This window comes from Quercus lobata, chromosome 10 (assembly GCF_001633185.2).
Source record: "Quercus lobata isolate SW786 chromosome 10, ValleyOak3.0 Primary Assembly, whole genome shotgun sequence".
In the NCBI taxonomy this organism is placed as follows: domain Eukaryota; kingdom Viridiplantae; phylum Streptophyta; class Magnoliopsida; order Fagales; family Fagaceae; genus Quercus; species Quercus lobata.
In genome coordinates, this window is record NC_044913.1 from 47,233,111 (window position 1) to 47,255,753 (window position 22,643).

The following is a 22,643-nucleotide window of genomic DNA, read 5'->3' on the forward strand; positions in this document are numbered from 1 at the left end:
TTTTAGTATGTGACTTGAGATGAGAGCAAAATGGACAAATAAGCCTCTAGCTTCAGGTTTCCATCAACTCTTGACAAGCTCAAGGTTACTATTAATTATATAACAAATACTACTATAGAAATATAATTGCACTCTAAGCCTTATTAATAAATTATATCTCAAGACTCTAATATAATACGATTTGACACCACCATGAAACATTCATAGCGAACAAAGTCATATTAAACTACCACTTTGTAAATCACTAATTTATTCCTAGAGTCTCTAGTGTAATCTGTTAGTTATTTATATATTTTATGAAACATAATTTCATTAAATATAAACTTTAGTAACTCTTTACTAAAGTGGTTGAGCCTAGCACCTTGAATAATTAGTTCCTGTCGGATCGTGAGCTATGTCATTTCATCTCAAAACCAATTAGCGATAAGGAAGACACACTCAAATCTTTTATAGCCTTCAAAATTACATCATGCGGGCCTATTTTTAGTGTAGTTGTAGAGAGTCAAATTGTGGTCCCCCCAACAATCCCTCCTTCACAATGACACCCTCGTGATTTGAACCAATGACCATGACTATGATACCATTTGTCAGATCGTTAGTTATGCTATTCCACTTCAAAACTAATTGGTGATTAGGAAGACATGTTCAAATTTTTTATGAACTTTGACATCATACCATGCAGGCTTGTTTTTAGAGTGGTTGTAGGGAGTCAAATTGTGGTCTCCCCAACAGTTCCTAATAAACTTATCTCAAGGGAATATTTCATGTTTATATAGAAAGAGATCATGGATTTCATCTTAAGAATATGTGTTCTCTCAACACTTCGAGTAGTTACTTAACATTAAGATTTTGATGGTTTAGATTATATCCCACTCCTGATATAATAAAACACTTTACATTTTATGATTGGGTTCACAATCTTCTCATGATTGAGAGTTTATGAAAATAGAAGTCATGAGATTTATTATTCATGTGGTAATTGTTAATTGAATAATTAATCTCACAACGGCCTAGTTCAATATGTCTTACACACCAACATAACGACTAGAATTTTCCACTTCCATGATCAAGACAAACCATCTTAGTTGATACTGTAGACACCTCATTTTACAACTTGCATTTAACCAATTGTTAGATCTTCAAATTTGTGATACAAAACAAATCTTGATGTTCTAACGATCATAATGGTATGTCATGAGTTTTGATCGGACCACCTGATCAAAAGTTATCATACAAACAATTTTCAATGATCATGGCTCGCCTATACGATGGGCTTGATCACATCCTATTCTAAACACTTAATTTTGATTGGTTCTCACAAGAATTAATTTAAAGTTAATCAAGTGTGATTTTTGATTGGATTTCATTTTATTTCATTTTTTTTTGAAGAAATAATAAAAAATGTTTTTCTTTATGGCATCTTATCTGCTATTTAAAAAAAAAAAAATTGGAGATATGATCCATGAAAAATTCAAAAAAAAAAAAAAAAAAAAAAAAAAAAAATGCTCAAAAAACGTCATTATCTTCAGCAGCTACTTGAATCGCATTTTTGGTCAAATAAACGTTGAAATTTGGATTTCTCTATTTCTATAAAAGTTGTAGAGAATTAAATTTCCTTTCAAAAAACATCAATCCCAAATCAATTGAAATTTTTAGCAGCAAGTTATGGCCAAAAAACGAAACAGGTGCAGAAGATAACACAAATTCAGCATTATCTTCAATTTTCTCTCAAAATTTCAAATGAGTTCAACATCAAATCTGGTCAAGCCTATCTAATAGACTTATCCTTTCCCTTTGCTTCAGAAGAAATATTTTTGAAAAATAAATTGGGTAAAGAGACAGATACAGCCTATGAAAAAATTCAAAAATGCTCAAAAGACGTTACTATTTTCAGCAGCAATTTGAAACATATTTTTCGCATGGATAACGTTGAAATTTGGATTTATCTATTTCTGTAAAAGTTGTAGATAATTGAATTTCCTTTCAAAAAACACCCATCTTGAATCAATTGGAATTTTGAACGGAAAATTGGAGCTAAAATACGAAGCAGGTGCAGCATCATTTCAAAATTTGAACAGGGATCAGCACCAAATCCGTCCCCAGCTCATTTAAACAGGTTATCTCCTCCCTTAGCTTCAGAAGAAAGCTAATAACTTAGCTTTAAAGTTAAGCCATCCCTTCCCCTATAAATAGAGAAGATCTCTTCCATTCTCTGGACCCCGGAATTCCCTCTAGAGAGCTAGTGAGAAAGCAGAAAAAAAGCTATTGAGCAACCATTGTTCTTACTTTGGTTGTAGTTGAGTACTTCCTTGCTTTCTCCTTAACCCTTTAGATGACCATTTCCCCTTTTAATTTATGTTGGTAAGTAGTTAACTTTTTTTTATTCTTTATACATGCTAGAATAAATGCTTACAAATCATTATTCGCTTCTTTTATGCTATGCTTGGATGAACATGCCTATGTTTTATTTGGTTTTCTCTTACATGCTTAGATGAACATTTCTAGGCCAATACACAATTTCTTTTGAATGCTTAGATGAGCACTTCTAGGCTAAAACACAATTTTCTCTTTAATACTTAGATGAACATGTCTAGGTAATTGTTTTACATTTTTAAATGCTTGAACAAACATGTCAAAGTATTTTGATTTTTCCTAGATAAACATGTCTAGGGTTTTTCTTTTACTTCTCTTCATAATTGCTTGGATGATCAAATATGCTTAAAGGTTTTATTTTTATTTGCTTCTCTTTGCAATTATGTTGATGTCAAATCACATGACAATTTTGTTTTCCCTTACATGCTTAGATGAACATGTCTAGGCTAGGAATTCTTTATTTATATTGATCTCTTGGATGAACATGCAATTACCTTCATTTTTTTGTTATCTAACAAGTTTTATTTTATTTTATTTCTCTTCATGTCAAATTCCTCTAACATATATTTATTTACACTTCTTGCAAATAACATGTTTATATGACATATTCTTTGTATTTGTTTGACATGACATGACATTAGCCACCTTAACCTAGGAGACCGGTTTTACCGGGCGAGATAGGCGCTTAATCCCTTCCCATCTCGTAAATTAGCCTCCGAACCAAGATCAAGGGTTCTAGACAATTTTTTTGTATATACAATTTTACCTTTATTAGAATGTAACTAGGAAATAAAGCAATGTAATTTACTTTTCTTAGATTGTACCTAGGACAAAAAGCATTGTAAATTTTTGTTACAAAATTCGATGTAAATTGTCATATACATTAATACAACAGAAGTATTTTTCATTAAAGGTTTTCTTGTTTTTCCTTTTTAAATTAAATAAGTGGCGACTCCATGTAAAACCCTCGATCTAGGGGGGAGTACATTTTACAGATATGTTACACTTTTCGCAAATGAAACAACTAATTTCATCACCTATTACGAACTACGTTTTTTAGTTTACAAAGAACTTGTGATTTATATTTTTGTAACTAAATCACATACAATGCATATTAAGGAATATATAATAATGTCCAATTAGTCCATATACAAATAATCTCATATATTAAAGAATTTAATTATTTAAAATATGACAATAAATTGGATTTTAGGACACAAACTCTAACAGTTATGTTGTTTGAAGTATTAGAAGCAAAGAAAAGGTACATCAACCATAATTGGAATCTTCAGATTATTTGTTCTAACAGGTACAAAGGTGTAGGGGTGTGCAGAAAACCCACCGACCCGCCAAACCCGACTCAACCCAACCCGACCCACCGGGTTGGGTCGGTTTTTAAGACTTGGTGGGTTGGGTTGGGTTGGGTTACCAAAAAAAAATTTATAGCGGGTCGGGTTGGGTTTGGGTCATAAAATTACAAACCCGCCAAACCCGACCCGACCCACCCATATTTAATATATATTTAAAATATATATTATATTTAATAATTTAAAAAAAAATCAATTGTAGGGCACTTATATATATATATATATATATATATTTAAATATATATTATATATTTAATAATTTTTTAAAAAACCAGTTGTAGAGCAGCATTTCTTCAATTCCTCCTACTAATACTAATTTAATATATATATATATATATATATATAATATATTATATAATTAATAAATTTTTTTAAATAACCAATTCTTCCTATCTTATATAAAAGCCAATTAGTTCACACAAATCCTAATAAATTACTATTGTTGTTTAGTCATTAGTGTTGAGCCTTTAAGTAGTTACATTGATACTAATTTTTAGGTTTTGTTAATATATTACTATTTATATTTTTTTCTACTCAATTTAATAATAATAATAAAAAAAATTGTCAAACTCATGGGTTCAACCCGACCCATGTGGGTTGAGTTGGGTTGGGTTGGGTTGGACTTATGTGATGGGTTGGGTTGGGTTGGGTTGGGTTGAATTTTTTTTGACCCACTATGGTATGTTTGGTCAAAAAATTCCCTCAACCCGACCCAACCAGACCCATGCACACCCCTACAAAGGTGCTACCAACAATATTGTTTTTATTCAATAATTCAACTAATATTTGTGACAACAATAAAGAACATATAACTTGATCTTCGGATTATATCATCACCTTTTACTAACATCCATTTTGAATGAATTCTTAACATAGCATATATTTTGTTTTCCTCCCTGAATAAGTTGTTATTTCTTTGCCTCTGGTTAGACATTTAAAGTATTTTAACACAAATTTGAATATTATTCTAAAACATTATTCAAATTTTCCTAGTCCTCACCCTGTTTTAAGATTTTACTTATTTGGACCCAAATTTTAAGCTGATATGCATGCTTCAATCTCTGTTTTTAAAGCAGGGATGTAGAATTTTTAATTAAATAAATTTGAAATTGTAATATATGTCCTGCTTTTATTTGAACAAGGTCGATTTACTAAAGAGTTCGGATTCGATGACGCTTTCAATTATAAGACAGAGCATGACTTGGATGCAGCTCTAAAAAGGTCAGTGGACAATATGCATATAAATTATTTAAAAGAAATCAATGAGCCAATATCAAATTTCCCTTTTTCCAATGGTAATTGCACTATTCACTAATATACTCAAGGTGACAGCAAATTTCATAACACTAAAGATTAAATTTTAGCAAAAACTAATGTTTGAAAAACCTCTCTACCGCCCTCCAACCCTCCAAGCGGTAATTGATCCACTAGACAATCAGTTGGGATACATGGGTTAGCAAGAGACCCTCTAAGCCTAATCTACCCAATGTATCTAAGCCCTCCAAGCTCTTACTCCAACAAGATTTCTCGGAACCGTGTCTTATTTAGCTTTCCGGATCCCGCAACAAGCTCTATGTTGCAACTGCCATCCTTGGCTTCTTCCAATGCTTCCCAGCAACACTAAAACCTCACTGAACACTTTGAAAAGGTGTGGTAAGTGTTTGGGCTATCAGCTTCTCAATGGTATGAAAATGGAGAGATAGGAGTTGAGAAAAATCCACAAGCAATTGTGTAGAGAAATATGGGTATAACAATCTCTAACTCTCAAGGTTTGTGGCTTACCTACAAGATACTCGCAAAACACAGCTGTCTTTATCTGTCCTGACTCTTCACATTGAAGTCATGTGCAAGGCACATGCATTATTTCGCGGGATGCTTAGTCGCGAGCTACTCATGAAAACTCTTCTATCTTCAATTGCTTGAGTCTTCACATTCTCTCTCTCTATCACACAACCCTTACAATTAAATCCCACAATAAATACAGGGTACAAAAGATTGAATAGAATTACAATCAAATTTGGCACAGAATTAAAGCCAACAAAATATATAGTTGTAAATTACCACTTTACAAGGCCTAGTTGAATTGTTACTTGCAAGAGCAAGTTTTATAAAATAAAATAAAAACTGAGAGGCTTTTATTTTTTTGGGTTGGGGGTGGGGGGGGGGGGAGGGGGGTAATGCTGTTAGGTGCTTTCCTGAAGGCATTGACATAATACTTTGATAATGTCGGAGGGAAAAAGCTTGATGCAGTGCTCCTTACACATGAGACTCCATGGGCGCATTGCAGTAGCTGGAATGATCTCACAATACAATCATGATCAACCTGAAGGCATAAGAAATTTATTATCTGTGGTATATAACAGGATTCATAGAGAAGGATTTACAGTGTATATTCCTATCACCTCTTTCCCAAGTTCTTAGGCCTTGTGCTACCTTACATTAGAGAAGGAAAGATAGCATGTGTGGAAGACATAGCTGAAGGATCCTGCAGCTCTTGTAGGAATTTTTAGTGGCCACAATGTCAGAAAGCAAGTAGTTGTAGTTGCTCGGGAGTGATCATTTTACCTCCTTTTGCATATGTATTTAAGACTTTTTTTTCCTGTGTAATACTAATACACAACCATATATAGTGCTTCTCTCCTTCTTTGTTTTTTTGTTTTTTTTGTTTTTTTATTTTTTTTTATTTTTTTATTTTTTTATTTTTTGTCACTTACCTTATTACTTAGTCTATGTAGGTATCAAATTTTTGAGAGTGAACAATTAATTTGGAACATCTTATTTAAACAGATTGGATTAGGTATATATAGTGGGTTACTGATTCGAATTATGCACGTGGATAGTGAAATTTCAACACAAAAACCACTCCCATGCCATGCATGATGGTCTTAACTCTTAATTAAGATCATTTGATTAATGCAAAAAGGAAACCATTACATTTTTCACAAAATTTCACTTCTTTAAATACTAGCTAGAAATAGTTATTACCCTATTTGCAAGCTTCTGTGTGGATGAGGAGATGATCTAACATTGACCATTAAGTGTGCAAGCAAAATCCAATTTTTAGATCTCTCTCAACCAATCATTTAGATATGTCCAAATAGATAATTTTCTCTATTGATAATTTACACATATTTTAGAGGGTTTTGAATTTATGACATTATTAATTATGAAAGGAGAAAGTGATTGAAAATACATTTGTGAATTAAGAAAAAGTCTCACAAATCTTAAGATTTGTGCATTAAAAAAAAAAAAATCTATAATATAATATAAGAGCCTAAAGATGTGATGGGGTTCCAAAATTTAATGAAATCTCTCTCTCTCTCTCTCTCACATGATAGTCGGCAAAATCATGTGAAATATAGGGGGGCCTTCTTTCTTAATTATTTGGAAAAGTCATTTTCCAGTTCTTTAACACAAGCTGCCACTTTGACCTCGAATCAGTCACAATAGTACAGGTGTCTTATGATTTTCTTATCTCAAATTCTCCATAATATCTCGGCTCCTCCACTCTCCTTTCCTTTTCAGATTCTCACTTCTTTTTCTCAATAATATCTGCAAATAATTAATTAAATTCGAATTTAAGAACGTGACCAAATTCAAGAAATTTCAACCCCATAATCATAGTTCCTTAGGTCAAGAATACGGAAGTAAATTAAAACACGTGGCTCATCACTATTGGAGTTTCCTTATAGCACTTTGGTGGTGGTGGTGCCGCCAAAACATGTCACACCAGCAAACTTAGTAAAAATCATATTAATTAATTTGTAGAGATATGTTACTGTCAGAAACTCTTTAAAGAATCCAATATTGCTTTCTTCAGTCATCACAATTTCCATTAAAATCGTATTTCCTGTTATGTATTATCATGTGTGCGTTTGAATAAGATTAAATTTCAATTTATTTTGACTGCCAATTTATTTACAACTTTTTTTTGGTATAACTATATTTTTCTTAGTTTATTATTATTATTTTTGAACAAAATAAGTTAAAACCTTGAATGGTTTTCTGTATGCATGCATAAGCATAATATAAAAGCATGACATTAGAAGGGATGAAAGATGTTTCAGTATAACTGGTTGAGAAATTAATTCCTATCCCACTTTAAAATCATTGAAAAGTTACAAAGCCTTATCAAAACAAATCTACTTTTAGTGGATATGTTGGGTACTAAATCAGCTATTAAGAAAGCTTGTGATGGATGTATCCCCAACAAAAATTCGTTAAATATCTCATCATCTTTACCAACAAATACAAAGCAATAATCCCTGTACTAATCAGTATTACTCAGTAAAATAATGCTACCCCAAATCATTATTATACAACTGAGCCTTATCTTTCTGCATAAAAGGTTATCCAATAATATTTAAAGAAATTTTCTAAGCAGCAGAACCATTGTATGAGTCTTAGGTATATATGTATCACTCATTTGTAGTTACCAATTTGTAGTCCATACTATTCATTCTATACTTGATTTTCCACCATATATAGTGCTTCTCCCCATTACCATGGTTAAAGCCATTGCTGCTTGAGAGCCATGGTAAGTAAATTCTCAGGATTCAAAATACTATAGGCTGTTTTAGTAAGGAATGCTTGTCCATATATGTAAACATTGAGCGGATAATAGTCTATTGGCAAATAAACAAAAATTTTCGTGACTGCAAAAGTAATTTCCGGAGTATTTTGGCAAGGAATTGGGCCTTGATTTGAGCCAAGTTGCTTACAGTATGAATGTTTGTATGCATAGTGATTAACATCAAGTCTGGTATCTGTCTATTTGTTACTATTTCTTAAATTATGTGTTTACATCAATTAACAACGGCCTTATACACCTTTGTTTCAAAGGTAATATTGAGTGCAACAACCACTTTTGTTTTTCCCAAACAACTATGAAGCATTAACGTTTCGGCAGAGTCAACATAACACCAATATAACTTTCTTTTGCTTTTGATAAGTAATAATGAAAAGCATTATCGTCCTCAAGGGGTTTAAACCTCTTTACCTTGATTGCCATAATCTTGGTGGCATTTAACATAATAGCCCCATAGCATATTTAGCACATGGCAATAAACAATTCGGTTGTGTAGAGGGATTTTATTGGTACTTGGTAGAGTCTTTTCTCTCTTCTTGTTGTTCTATATTTACTAGGAAGAATGGTAATGTACTGTAACATGTGTTTTGCCCCAAATATTTCTTTACTTCAAGTGATAGGAAGGAAAAAGGAAAGATAGAGAACAGAGGAACGAAAATGCCTCTTTATTTAGAGGGAAATGGATTGGATGATGATTCCACTTCAAGATGAGTATGTCATTAACTCAAGCTTAGCACAAAGAGTAAGATGTCACCTGATTTAGTTTCAAGAATGGCTTCACCTCTATGTAGAGATCTAATTTGTATAACCAGAAAAAAGTTTGGCGTTAGGGTATGATGAATAAAACGTGTTCGGCACCAAACATTGCCTAATCCAATGATCATCCTTTGTTGAGAAAAACAGCCAATTAATATAACACACAACAGAATTATATCCTTTTACCCTCTGTGCTAATTCAATGAATATTTCAAATAAATTAGCTAAGCACAATAACCAATATAAATAAAAATTTCAGGACCTAGTCCAGTAAAATTTTTCACTATGGAAATTGGGTTTGCTACAATATTCTCGAGAACAAATGCTAGAGGCTACCAAGGAAAAAAAAATCACTATTGAATTACAAAAAGTTATTCATCACAGTAGGCAATAAGGTTGATGCCAACTTTAACAAGAAGAAAAGATCTCACCAAGTAGCTAGCATTCAAGCGAGCAACAACACTGGTCAATACAAGCTCTCTTCATTAGGAACAACATGCTAAAACTTCATCAAAATCGGAACTAAAATGAGCTTCCAATTTTGGCTTGAAACTAGTTGGTTTTGTAGAAAAAATTTTCTGAAATCTTCTTCTCTCTCATACACAGCAACTTTAGTATTGCAAAATTTTCAATGTAGATAGTGCAACTGTAAGGAGAATATAAGTGTTGATATTATTAGAAAATATGAAAACATAAGAGGAAGTAATTATTAAAATGAAGTCCAAAAAATAAAAAACAAAAAATAATTACTTTCTGAATTTTCTGAGAAATGTTTGATGTGCTAATAGAAATTTAACCATCATGGAAGAACTACGATAAAATAGAGCTAGAAGTTGAAGATACACAAAATCTATGCAGTAAAATATGAACTAATGGTTGGAAACAAAACTCTTTGGATATCATTTACCAAAGAATATGGTAAATATCTAAATACAGAAAGAAAGAAAAAAAATGGCAGAGAGGAGAACAAATCATGAGCAGTTAGCAGACTTCAAAGTAAAACAGCAAACAGAAGGAAATAGAGGGAACATACCAGTTTAAATGATTTTGACCTTTACATAGGATGTATCAAATGTTTATCTCAATCATTGGAACATGTAGCAATCTTAAACCCTTTTGGGCTAAACTACATGACCTCTGATTGGGACAATCAAAGATCATTGGTATTTGTAATTTAGTGATGCAATGAGCCACTTACACCATAAGCAGATATTGTGGCTTCTTCCTAATGTATAAATCATGAATGAATGATAGGTTCTCCAGTTACTGTTTGGGTCTATGATTAAATAGGAGGTTGTGCTCTTCAATCAATGGAAATGGTGGAATTATTTGAAACTCATATGCAACTGACGCTAGAGACAGCATGATCAATGTCGACCATTATTCACAGTGCATGAAATGAAATCTCATGCTGAGTTGAGTGAGCTCTAAACTTAGTTCCTTGAAATTTTGGTATTTGATATTTCAAATTTTTATTTTTATAGTGAGCTTGAATGTTTGGCTTAACTTATTTTATTGTTAATGAGCTAATTTTTTTGTCTCATATAAATTTTCAGATGAGTTGGCCATAATTTGTGAGAAAACTTGGTGCCCAATTATATAGATGTCATCATATGGTAATTGTTGTTGACTCTACCAATTTGAAAATGGTGTATTTGCTTATAGTGTCATGTGTGTGTGTAAAAGACTAGGGTTGTGCTAAATTGATGTCTAGCATAAAATTTAGTCACTTATCATGAATGGATCCTGCCTTTAAGCATCCAAACCCTCTTAGGGTCTCAATTACTTCAGTTGCCATCACCATCTTCAAATAAAGTATTTTCTACGTTAGCACTACTGTGAGTAATGCATAAAATTCTACGGTAGCACCAATATTATTAAATTTCCTCTCCACTCCTAGCTCTAGAAGTACATAATGGAAAGAAAAGGCAGGCATATCCTACATCCAATTGCCCTGCACAGCCGTCTTAATCAAATGAACCAGATTATATAAGTTCACTAATATGTAGAGAAAATTGCATGACTTGTAAACAACTTGAGGTGAAAAAACCCTATTATGTCAAATTTGATATGGAATGGTTATATATTTCTTATGTTTAAAAGAATCAAGTATGCTTTTATTTATTTTTTTAGCATCCCAGCCAAAAGAAAGTAGGGGAAAATAAAAATAAACTAGAATCAATAGCTTTTAATCCTTGTTTAAACCATTTAAATATCCCACTAATCAATGCTAATTTGAAAATGTAAATTTATATTGGCATTTCTCAATGCACCTACATTTGTGTTTTAGCATTCTGCTAAAGGAATGTTGTTTAGTCTAATATTATTACAAGTCCCTATTTAAGAGAGCTATCCAAATTTATACATTTAGTCAGGTTAAGAGTGCCTCTTTCCATGCTTCTCATTTATATTTTTGCATCATTAGCCACTGACATCTTATAGAAATTGCAGGAGGAAAAGATTGATGGCTCCCTTGAGTTTCTTATCTTGCTAGTGACACTAGCAAGATAACAAATTGTGGGATGGTCACAACTCACGAGTGAGGTTCGCCATGCTTTCTGATTTTGTAATTTTTTTTAAAAAGTTTTCCCTTCTTGTTGAGATCCTTGTGTATTGCAAAAAGCCAAAACTGGATACTGTGTCTTAATTCAAAAACTGTTCATTGCACTCTACCTCTTTACTAACGTAATGGAGATTAATCTAGCATTTTTATTATTTACTGAAAGAAAATAGGTTATTTCTTGTTTCATCAATTTTTGAATGGGTGTCAAGTGTTTTCTTGACTTCTGAATTAATGAAACGTGTGGGTAATCCTAACCTTTCAACTCTCTGATTCTTTCCCATTTTCTTAGAGGTTGTTGCTATGGTTAAACCAATCCAGGACCTAGAACAAGTAGCAGAGAGGTTGATGCAACAAGCATATCAAAGAGGTAGAGCAAAATCAAGTGGTTCCTCTCATAGAGGATGTGTAAGCACCCTTCCTTAGCTTGGTGCTAAAGTTTTCTACGAGAGTGGAAGATTTTTTATTTTTTTTTGATGAGAACAAGAGTGGAAGATGAAGTACAATAAAATCAAGTGGTTAATAATGGTAGGAAATCTTAGTGTTGTTTAGATGAAGTTTAGATCTATAGACAAACTCATTAGGTAGCTAATGTGTATTACATACTATCAACTTCTAGCATAGTGCTTTTAAGAGCTCTTTGAACCATGGATGTGTCTAACTATATTTGGTAGCAGTACTTTGTCAAGGTGTTTTAAATTTCATGTATTGGCTTTTCTTCTTTTATGGGATTTATGGGTTTACAACATAGATTATTATGGGTTTTTTGGGACTTTTTTTTACTACATATATTGCTAACTTAAAGGGATTTAAATGCTATTTTGGCGTGGTTTTTTTCCCACTAAACTCTTAATAGACTATGAGATAAAAACTGAAAGTTAACACTGAATCAAGGTGTTAATGTCAAAATTTTAAAGTTAAGGACATATGTTTAAATACCAATATATTGGCAAGCACGTGCCTTGCACATGCAACTCAAACTAGTTGAAAAGAAAATAGCCCAAGTAAAAAAGAAGAGATGAAAAGTGAAAAGTACTTAAACTTGTTTTCTGCACTAATTTCAGCTATTCTCCCAGTTGAAAATACTATAAATAGCCCTTTAAGACATGGGACAACGATTCCCTTGGCCTAAATTGAGGGCAACTAGAAATCTGTAAAATTTGTAATTTGGTGAGGTATATGATGAGAGCAGATGAAGCAGATTATTGAAATCATAATTATTGTACACAGTGCTTGAAGAGAAGCTAATGTCTTAAGGCCTAATACTAATAGTGATGTCTCTGAATGACCTAATTTATGGAAAAAAAAATTCAAAAAAATATGAACCACCAACAAATGTGAAAGATACAGCACACCAAAACAAACATATATGACTATGTATTAATATCTGAAATTTTGGAAAATCAATTGAAAGAAAAAGCTAGCAAGTTTATGCCTGCAGATCAAAAATGAAAAGGGAAAATTTCAAAATAACAATTTACTATTTGATTTTCCAAAATGCTAAACTCTTCTTAACATTAAGAAAGATTTAAAAATTTAAAATTATGAATTTTATTGGCCATGTTCCGAATGTTCAATAGTTAAAAATTCATCAATTCATAGAGTTAAAACAGAAAAACTTTATTGCTTATTACATAAGATCTAAATTGCCGGAGCATGACTAGCATTAGATTTAATCATGCTAGAATCATTATTATTGTTATTTTGATAAATATTTTTTAAATATGATTGTAAACATTGAGAAGGTCCGAGGTATAATAACACCATACAGACAGAATGACTTTCATATCAAGAGAGTCAAACCACAATTCAGTGATTTGGCTGTACTCAATATAACTCTATACATTGTTTTGGTGATGTATGAACACAGGTGGAGTTGACACACATGCCTTTACATAGACTAAAACTTTTGTTTATGTAAATATGTACATTGGCTATAGAACACAGTGATTCTGCAAATACATAAATTGAATAGGGTCTTGTAAAGCACAAATTACGAAGTAAATTATAAATACATATCCCAAGTGGTAAAGAGAAAACAAACCTGAAGTTCCTTGGCATCATTTGTCATCAAGTTCACTATTCTACGAGATGAAATCTTCTTGTGAGCTTCGAAAAGGTGGAAACCATATACTAAAATATTAGAAGTAGAACCATCAACAACTTCAGTGTTGTCAGAAACTTTATAGGAATGTGAGTTCAAATTTGCTTGCACTAGTTGAACTAGGGATCACTTAAATCACTACACCCTGCATATGATATGAAAACTAAAGTCAACAAGACCCTCACCCACACAATTCAAGCATAAACATGGAAATTATGACCCAGCCCAAATCAACTATTGCCAAATGTTTAAGCAAAAGAACTGATTCTTGTTCTGTTGCAGTTTCAGCTCAAGAAATTAAGAAGGCCAGCTTATAAGTGAAGGTTACAAGAGATGTTGAGACAAATAATGTGTATGTTTTTATCAATGGACATCAAAGCAAACTCTAAGAGCAACCATTTCAATATTGAAATTTCCAAATTGCCATAAAATTTTAATTTTGAAAAATGCAAATGGAATCACAACTTTCATAATTGTTTTGGATAGTTCACAAATTTCCTGTAATTAATTCAAGAAGCACTAATCTATCAATGGGTGTGGTATTTGGAGGAGTATAAGAATGGGTTGGGAGATGTTTGGTCAGCATAGTTGGTTTGAGGTTGGTGTAGGGAACCTTATTCTTTTTGGCATGAATGTTGGCATGGAAGCCAACCACTCAAAGATTCTTTTCTGCTTTTATAATGAAATGGTCTCAAATGTAAGACAATGAGCAAAAGATTTCACAAAGGCTTTCTTCAGTTGACTGAAAAGCTACTGCTAGCATAAATCATGCAGAAATAAAATTTGCTTATGGATTCTGAATAAAATTTGTTTTTTTTTAACTTATTATTATTTTTTGAGTTTGTTGTTATCTTTAGTTATTTGCTTATGAATTCTGAATAAAATTTACAGAGAAACCTCGTAGGTGATATGATGAGTGAAGCTACAATGCCCGGGCCTAAATCTAAAAGCAAAAGGTCAGGAAAATCACAGAAAAGTCAGCATGTAATTTCAACCACTTCAGTTGGTGCTAATGGTGTGCCATCTTCACCCACCACACACAAAAAACCGTAGAGATTATTGTTAAAATTTTGAGCATCAATATCTGATCAAGAGTACTGGCCCTAGTTATGAAAAAACAATCAGTTTGACGATTCCGTTTGAAGCTAAGTTTGACAATCAGTTTGAATCTAAGTTTCATAAGTACACAAAGACTAGGAAAGCTAAGGTATATTTGCAATATTCTTTTGTTGCCATAAAAATTTTACATTTATTACTTTATCACTTCAGATTTAAGATTATTGTGGTAAAGTTGTTAAAAGTTATGTTATAGAAAGAACACTTTGAGTTGTTAACCGAAGCCCATTTGTGATCATTTATAATTCATTAACCTCAGTTTCTGCTATAAAATAATAAGTAAATTGTAAATCAAATTATCTATATGATTGACAGAACTTGCTGTTATTAATAGCGACACAAAGGCATTTGTAATTTTTCTGACTAATGGCAAATATATGTCTAGCAATTACTTCGTCATATCCATGTCAGAAACTAAAAGAGTCACGGCAAAGGGCATTCCCACACTGTTCAGGCTAAGCTATAATAACACTAAAAGCACAGAATGACTTTAATGTCAAACAGTGTGAAACCACAATCCAGTGATATGACTGCACTCATGACTCAACACAACTCTATACATTGTAGATATGCACATTGGCTATATGCACTATGACAACAAATATATATAAACTGAATTTGGTCTTGTAAATGACCAATTGTGAAGTAAATTATGTACACATAATTCAAATGGTAAGAGAAAGCAAACCTGAAGTGCCTTGGCAACAGTTGTCATCAACTTAATTATTTTCCCAAACGCAAACTTCTCGCCAGCTTCCTGAGTTAGTCCCCGAAATCTTTGCAATATGGCTTCTGTCTAAAGGTAAAAACCATATATAGATATATTAGAACCATCAACACCTTTAGTGTTGTCTGAAATTTTAAGTTAAATTTTTCTTGCACTAGTAAAACTGAGCCCCCAACCCAAACTTGAAATGAAAAATCAAGAGCATCACCCACCCAATTTCTCATTCTTATGCAACTAAACTCCATTCTCCCACAATAAACTCACCCTCATAAACAGCACAATTATGACCCAGCCCAAATCAACAAAATCTACCGTTATGTTATAGACAGTCCTAATCAAAAGAACTAATCCATGAACTCTTACAGTATCAAAATGTGAAGGTTACAAGAAATGCTGAGCCAAAGAATGAGTATTTGGACATAAAGGAGGTTTTAATGGCGATGAATCCAACATTCCAAATTTCCCAATGTCCAGAAATTTTCAATTTTGAAAAATTTGTAGAAAGCAAATAGTATAGGCTAACAAACAGAAATTTGATAGCAGTAAGACAATAGGTAACAATCAGAAAATATTTAAATAGACTATGCCTTTAGCAACAATTTAATTCTTTTGGTAATTTACAGAAACAAAAATTTGAATAGCATCAAGCCAATTGGCAGCCATCACGATCAGAAAATATATTTACTTATTTTATGTTTTTAGCAACTTTTTAATTCTTTGCGATAATTTGCAGATACAGAAATTTGAATAGAACCAAGCCAATTTGCAGCAATCACAAAAAACTAAATTATATAACGCTTTTAGTGACTTCTCGCAAACGATTGCAGATAATTTCAAAGATTGAAGAAGAAGAAGAAGAGTAGAAAATTTGCAAGTGTTGCGATGGTGGTTGGTGAGATTAATTTCAAAAGCCATTAATCCAAATTGTAGCATTTTATATATTTTCATCAATGGAATGGGGTTCAATTAAGCATTCATTCCAGGAATACTCTCTCACCCATTACGAATATAAGAGAATAGAAGAGGATATAGACTTACTTAGAATTGATTTCAACATATGGAACGTGGCTAATCTTGATCCTCTCATTGTGTTCAAATTTGGGGCAACGAGAAATCACCAGCTTTTTCAATTGGGTGAGGCGTTGCATGGCTTCCTTGGTGGGCAGATGCACCAGTTCCCAGCAATGCACAAGATACAGCTGTTGAAGAGAAGAAATATTGCCCAACCACTCTGGCAAATCTACCAAATTTACATTTGCGCCTATCCACAAAATTTTAAGGGCAGTGAAATATTGAATTTGGTCAAGGAGAGTATCCGGCCCACAAAACATGAGACTTTGGAGGGAGAGTTGAATGGAATAAGTAGAAGAAGGCAGACAATCCCAATTCTCCAAATATTCACTGCCAGTGGGTAGGTCTTCAATACCACGCCTTATTATGGATGACGGGACACCTGGCAAATACCTCAGGTCAGTCCAGCCCACTACCAACTTCTGAAGGGAAGTGCAGGTGTGGAGTGAGTCTGGCAAATTTCTCAGCGATTGACAGTCATATAAGGTGAGCTCCTCTAGGCAAGGAAACACCAACACCTCACCTGCACTTGTCAACTCTTTTGCATCCTTCCATGTACTCCAATTTAAGTATTCTCAATGCCGGAAATAATCTTGTATTTTTGCAACTCTCATCACGGTAAAACTCGCTTCCTATACATCCTACCTCCCACATTCCAGCTATTTCAAGAACCCTAAGACAGGGTAAATGCCCCAGAGTAGGAACTTCTTCACAATTCTTGAAGTATCCCAATTTGATCTCAATCAAATTGTGATGTAGCGACAAACCAACCCATGATGGGAGTTTCTTTCCTCCGTACAAATCAATTGTTAAGCTTTTCAAATTTTGGTGAGGCTGGAGGCCTTCCAACACCTTTTCATCTTTATCTTTATCTCTATAATCTTCTTCCCAACTCCAGTATAATCCCAACTTGAATATTTCCTTTTCTTTTAATTTTGCACTTTTGGCTTCTTCCTCATCTTCCACAAAACCTAGATTGCGGATGTCTATTTCTCCTCTCAGATTCTTCAAAGCTCCCAATTCTTCGATGCTATGACCTTCATCTTGACCCACAACAAAAATTGGCAATGTTTGAAGGCGAGTCAACAGCCCCATATTCTTAGGCATACGGAGAGGTTCCTTATCAATATAAATATGTCTCAAGTTAATCAAATTGCTTAACTCTTCTGGAAGCTCTCTGAATCCAAAATAACATTTTTCGATTGTTAAAGTTTGCAATTTGTTGTGTTTGGTGACGGATTTTGGTAATGTCTTAATTTTGGCACGTGAGATGTGAAGAAGCCTCAAATGTATCAAATGCTCAATTGAATCTGGCAACTCTATTATACTGCCCCCATATAACTTTAACACACGTAAGCTTTTAAAATTTGATAATGTGCTGCCAAAGTCAGCATAATCTGAAACTAAGCTGCGCAATTTTGTGAAATCATCTCCAATAAATGGAATTCTTTGTGTTGTTTGGCCAACGAAGCGGAAAAATAAACATTGTGCGTTGCCAACACAATCCATTGAAGCTCCCTCCAAAATTAGAGTTTCAGATTTTATAATTGAGAGTGCAAAATCATGCACCAAATCATGCATCTTGCAGCTGATAATGTTACCATACTCATCCTTTCTAGCATCTTGGAAAAAGGAAGTTGCCAACAAGAAATTGAAATACGAGTTACCAATATCCTCCATCATCGTACGACTTCCATTAGATGATTCAAGGAACCCTTCAGCCATCCAATGTTGAATAACTTCGTCCTTTCTGATGTTATAATCTTGAAAATTTGCACAATATGCCAAACATTGTTTTAAAGATGGTGTTGGAAGATTATCAAAACTTAACCTCAATATCTGGAAGAATCTATTAGTATCATCATCTAATAAATCCCAAATTTTATTATTTTGAATTGATAACCATTCACTTTTATCATATTTAAAGCACATTATTCCTCCCAAAACTTTTGCAGCCAATGGAAACCCTTCACTTCTTTTAGCAATCTCTCTTCCAATAGACTCCAAATCTCTAGTTCGAGTAATTTTTTTATTTGCAAATGCTCTTTTTTCAAATATGGACCAACATTCATCTTTTGATAATTGTTCCAGATAATGTTGGCATTGTGGTGTCCCTATGAGATTTGCGACTTTATCACTACGGGTTGTTACAACAATATTATTTCCCGTCATTGAATTAAAACTAAGCAAGTAACTCCTTAATTTACTCCATTCTTCATGATCATCAATCCACACATCATCAAGTACAAGAAGATATTTATTCCCACACAATTTTTTTTGAAGTCTACTAAGAATTTTATCTTCACTTTGGAATTGGCAATATTCCAAGAATGAAAAATAATTTTTATCAAAAGATTGAAGAATCTCACATAAAATCCTCTTAAAATTAAAATTCTTAGTGACACATGCCCATGCTAGTAGATCAAAATGTTTCCTTATTAATTCATTGTTATAAACTTCTTTTGCTAAAGTTGTCTTTCCAAGACCTGCCATACCCACTATAGGAAGAACGGAGATACATTGATTGCTTGCATTAGTCAACATGTTCACTATTTTTGAGACATCATATCCTCTCCCTACAATTTCTAAATCATTGAGGTAGGAGTCTACCTCTCTATCCAGGCTAATCTTGGGGATTGTATCCATAGACCCCACTCTAAGACCATTCTTAATTGTATCCAATAATCGATCGATGATGGTCTTCATTTTGTTTTCTATATTGAGGGGGGTTGTGATAAGATTAAAGAGTGAAACGCCAATACTTTCCATTATTTGGTTTTGAGATTGTACCTCTTGCTTAAGAATCTCAAACTCATCTAGCACATCGTCAGCATCATAAACTACATCTCTAAACTCCGCTAACCTAATCCTCATAGGTTCATCAGTTATTTGCCATTTCTCAGTGTCTTGTAACACAACTTGAATCTTGGATAATGAGACAAGAAGCTCTATTAGCTGCTCCTTGTCACCCAATCCAAAACCAATATGATCAATAACAAGTGATCTCACCTTGGCTAATAGTCCTTCCACTGCAACACTAAGGTCGATTTCAGTGCTATATTCTTCATTACTCTGCACAAAAGAAAATAGTATAAAAATTGTTTGCCAAAGTGTAAGGGTATGGTTTTGTAAGAAATAAACAATTATGTTTTGAGTTAAAGCTATAGATAATCAACTGTGTGACAATTTTTTGATATTGGATTTGAAGAATTTTTACTCTGCTTAGCATTGCCTGAAGTGGATGTCGTCTTAAGCTTTTTGTTAGGCCCCTTAATCTCTAGATAAGCTTTTGCATGAACATTATTCAGTCATTTTGTACAAATATCGATATCAAGGCCTTTAACTTTTGTCAAGTATAATTTAATTCTTGAAGCTCCCCTAGGAAATTTATGTTCACAAAACTTACATATGAAATAACCATCTTCTTCCTTTGCGTACTCCTGAAATTGATCTTTCTTTCTACTTGTATTTCTTTCTCCTTGAATATAAATAAATAAAGAACATAATATCATGAATGAATATATGCTCTTGTCTTATACCATTTACTAACTTTTATTATATTAATATTTTAAAATCTCATCATTGGATTACAGATTCTCTTTATTCTTAATATACATGCCAAATTCAAGTTATTTAAAAAGTCAATAACCCTTTTCCTTTTTTTTTCTTTTTTTATTTAATAATTCGATAGTTACAATAGGTAAGGGAAGATTTGAATTCAAAATGTCATGAACATACCAAGAAGTGCCAATTAGTTGAGTTATAAAGCTCTTGACATCAATAATATCCCACTTTCATTAGAGTTGAACTTAATGATAGTAGTTTGGAAACTTGAATTTTTTTTTTTTATTTAACAGAAAATACATTAAATAATGTTTCTTTAAAAAAATAGATATTCTAAAGAGGACAACCAATTTGGGATGAATGAGTCTAATGACGAGAATACATGGACTTCAGTGGCTGACAATAAGTTCTTTAAAAAATCTACAAAGTTGGGGAAAAAAACGCTAAGCTGTTTCTTAAAAAAAAAAAAAAAAAAGAGAGAGAGAGAGTTGAAAATGAAAGAATGAAAAAGGTGACAATTGTGGGTAAATAGATAAAGCCAATGTTTTTTTTTTTTTTGGGGGGGGCTGAAAAGTATAATTAAGGTCAACAAATGTCTCACTTAATGTGAAGGTCTGAGAACCTCAGAGGATGAACTTGACTAGTCTATAACGTAGTGTAGAGTACAATTTTGTTAGAAATGAACAATTAGTACTGAATACAAATCTTTTATCTTATTTAAGTTATATTATACATAACATACTCATTTAAGTAATGTGGGACGACTACCTTCTTTTCCTCCTCTCTCCCCTTAAATTTCAGAAACAAACACACACATTCCCTCTTCCCTATGTGTGTTTGTTTCCACATAAAATAAAATAAAAATAAAAATAAAAATGCAACAACAACAACACCAAGCCAAAACTCTTGTAACTCATTGGCATAATACTCCTGTTTATTATGAAAAATTGGATTCAAATCCTCTTTCTCCACTCTTATAAATATCAAGTTATAGAAATAAATAAATAAAGTAATAATGCTAAGAATTTTGTAGTTTAATGACAATACACTTCTCCAATGGAAGAGAGTATGAGTTCAAACTCCTCTTCCCCACTTGTTGCAAGAAAAAAAATTCATTAAATAATAAGAAAATTTATTATAATGTTTTATTTGATCCAAACAATTAAAATCAATAATTGAAAATATTATCACAAGTTCATAGCCAAGATTAAGATGAAATATAATCTAAAAATAAAAATTTACATCTTTACTCACCTTTTCAAACACTCTGCTTAATGTGACATCCTTTGATATTGAAGTTGAGTTGATTTCCCTCCCTTTATCTCTGTTTGAAGTTGATGCACCCTTAAGTTTTTTGTTAGGTTCTCCAACTATTAGAGCAGCCTCCTCTTGGACCTCTTTAGACACTTTCGTACAAATATCAATATCGTGACCTTTAACTCCAGCCAAGTGACATTTAATTCTTGAAGCACCCCCAGCAAAATCACATTCACAAAACTTACATTTAAAACGACCTTTTAGATCTTCAGCATACTCCCAAAATCGATCTCTTTTTCGAACCATATTTCTTTTCCCTTACAATAAATGCATAAAGAATTTAATATTAGAATAATAAAAAATTGATAGTAAAAATGAATATGTAGAATAATAAAATTAATTTAAATAAAATAGATCTATAGAATAAAAAAATAAGCTCTGTTCTAATATGTTTAAAAATATTATATAATTATTTTATGATGTCTATCAAAATCACCCTCAAGTTTTTTGCTCCGCCCTCTAATGGCTAGATATATATCACCATCAATAAAATATTTAGCCAAGAACAATATGTCCATCAAATGAATATGTCCATCAAACTTTTCCTCTTATTTTGTTTACTGTGTTAAATTGTTAATAAACTATAATATTTAGCCAAGAAAATATAAAATCTATAGCATCAAAGACATGTCAGAGTGCACTTAGTCACTTGCTCTATTAGTTCACAAACAGGTAGATGCAGCAAATAGACGCAGAGAGAAAGAGAAGAGGTAAAGTCTGAGAACAATGGCAATATATTATAACGTGTTTTATATCACTCGCCGAAAGAAGATGGTTTTTTGGCTTCGATGTGTCGGGTATATACATGGGATGAGATTGTGATATATGTACATATATATAAGAACTTAGTGAAATGCCATAGAAGTTGAGCTTAACATGTTATATTACATGCCTTTCTTTTTTGGATTCTAAGTAATTAATTTGGTTCCTATGTTGGAAATTTTAGAAGAGTTCCAACTAATTACTATGTCAATCTACAAACATTGTAAAATTGGAAAATAATTTACATTGAAACAAACAGAGCATTAATGTCGTTGTTTAGATCCTAGTGACTTTGGAATCTAGGATAGTTTGAATATGTCCGGCTATAAAGTATTTAA

General features: G+C 32.5%; 1 protein-coding gene across 2 annotated transcripts; it reads right to left on the reverse strand.

Annotated features, from left to right (window-relative positions):
• Window positions 1-9,327: 9,327 nt before the first annotated feature.
• LOC115962783 (putative disease resistance protein RGA3) lies at window positions 9,328-21,814 on the reverse strand. 2 transcript variants are annotated; one of them, XM_031081656.1, is made up of 5 exons: window positions 21,481-21,814; window positions 16,630-19,734; window positions 15,553-15,656; window positions 13,689-13,893; window positions 9,328-9,730 (listed from the first exon to the last, which is right to left on the reverse strand). In XM_031081656.1, exons 1-2 carry the CDS (start codon window positions 21,787-21,789, stop codon window positions 17,182-17,184), a joined length of 2,862 nt encoding a protein of 953 aa, XP_030937516.1. In that variant the 5' UTR covers window positions 21,790-21,814; the 3' UTR covers window positions 9,328-9,730; window positions 13,689-13,893; window positions 15,553-15,656; window positions 16,630-17,181. The 2 variants fall into 2 exon arrangements, with proteins under 2 accessions (XP_030937516.1, XP_030937515.1); XM_031081655.1 differs by having other exon boundaries at window positions 15,553-15,660.
• Between the last annotated feature and the right edge of the window lie 829 nt (window positions 21,815-22,643).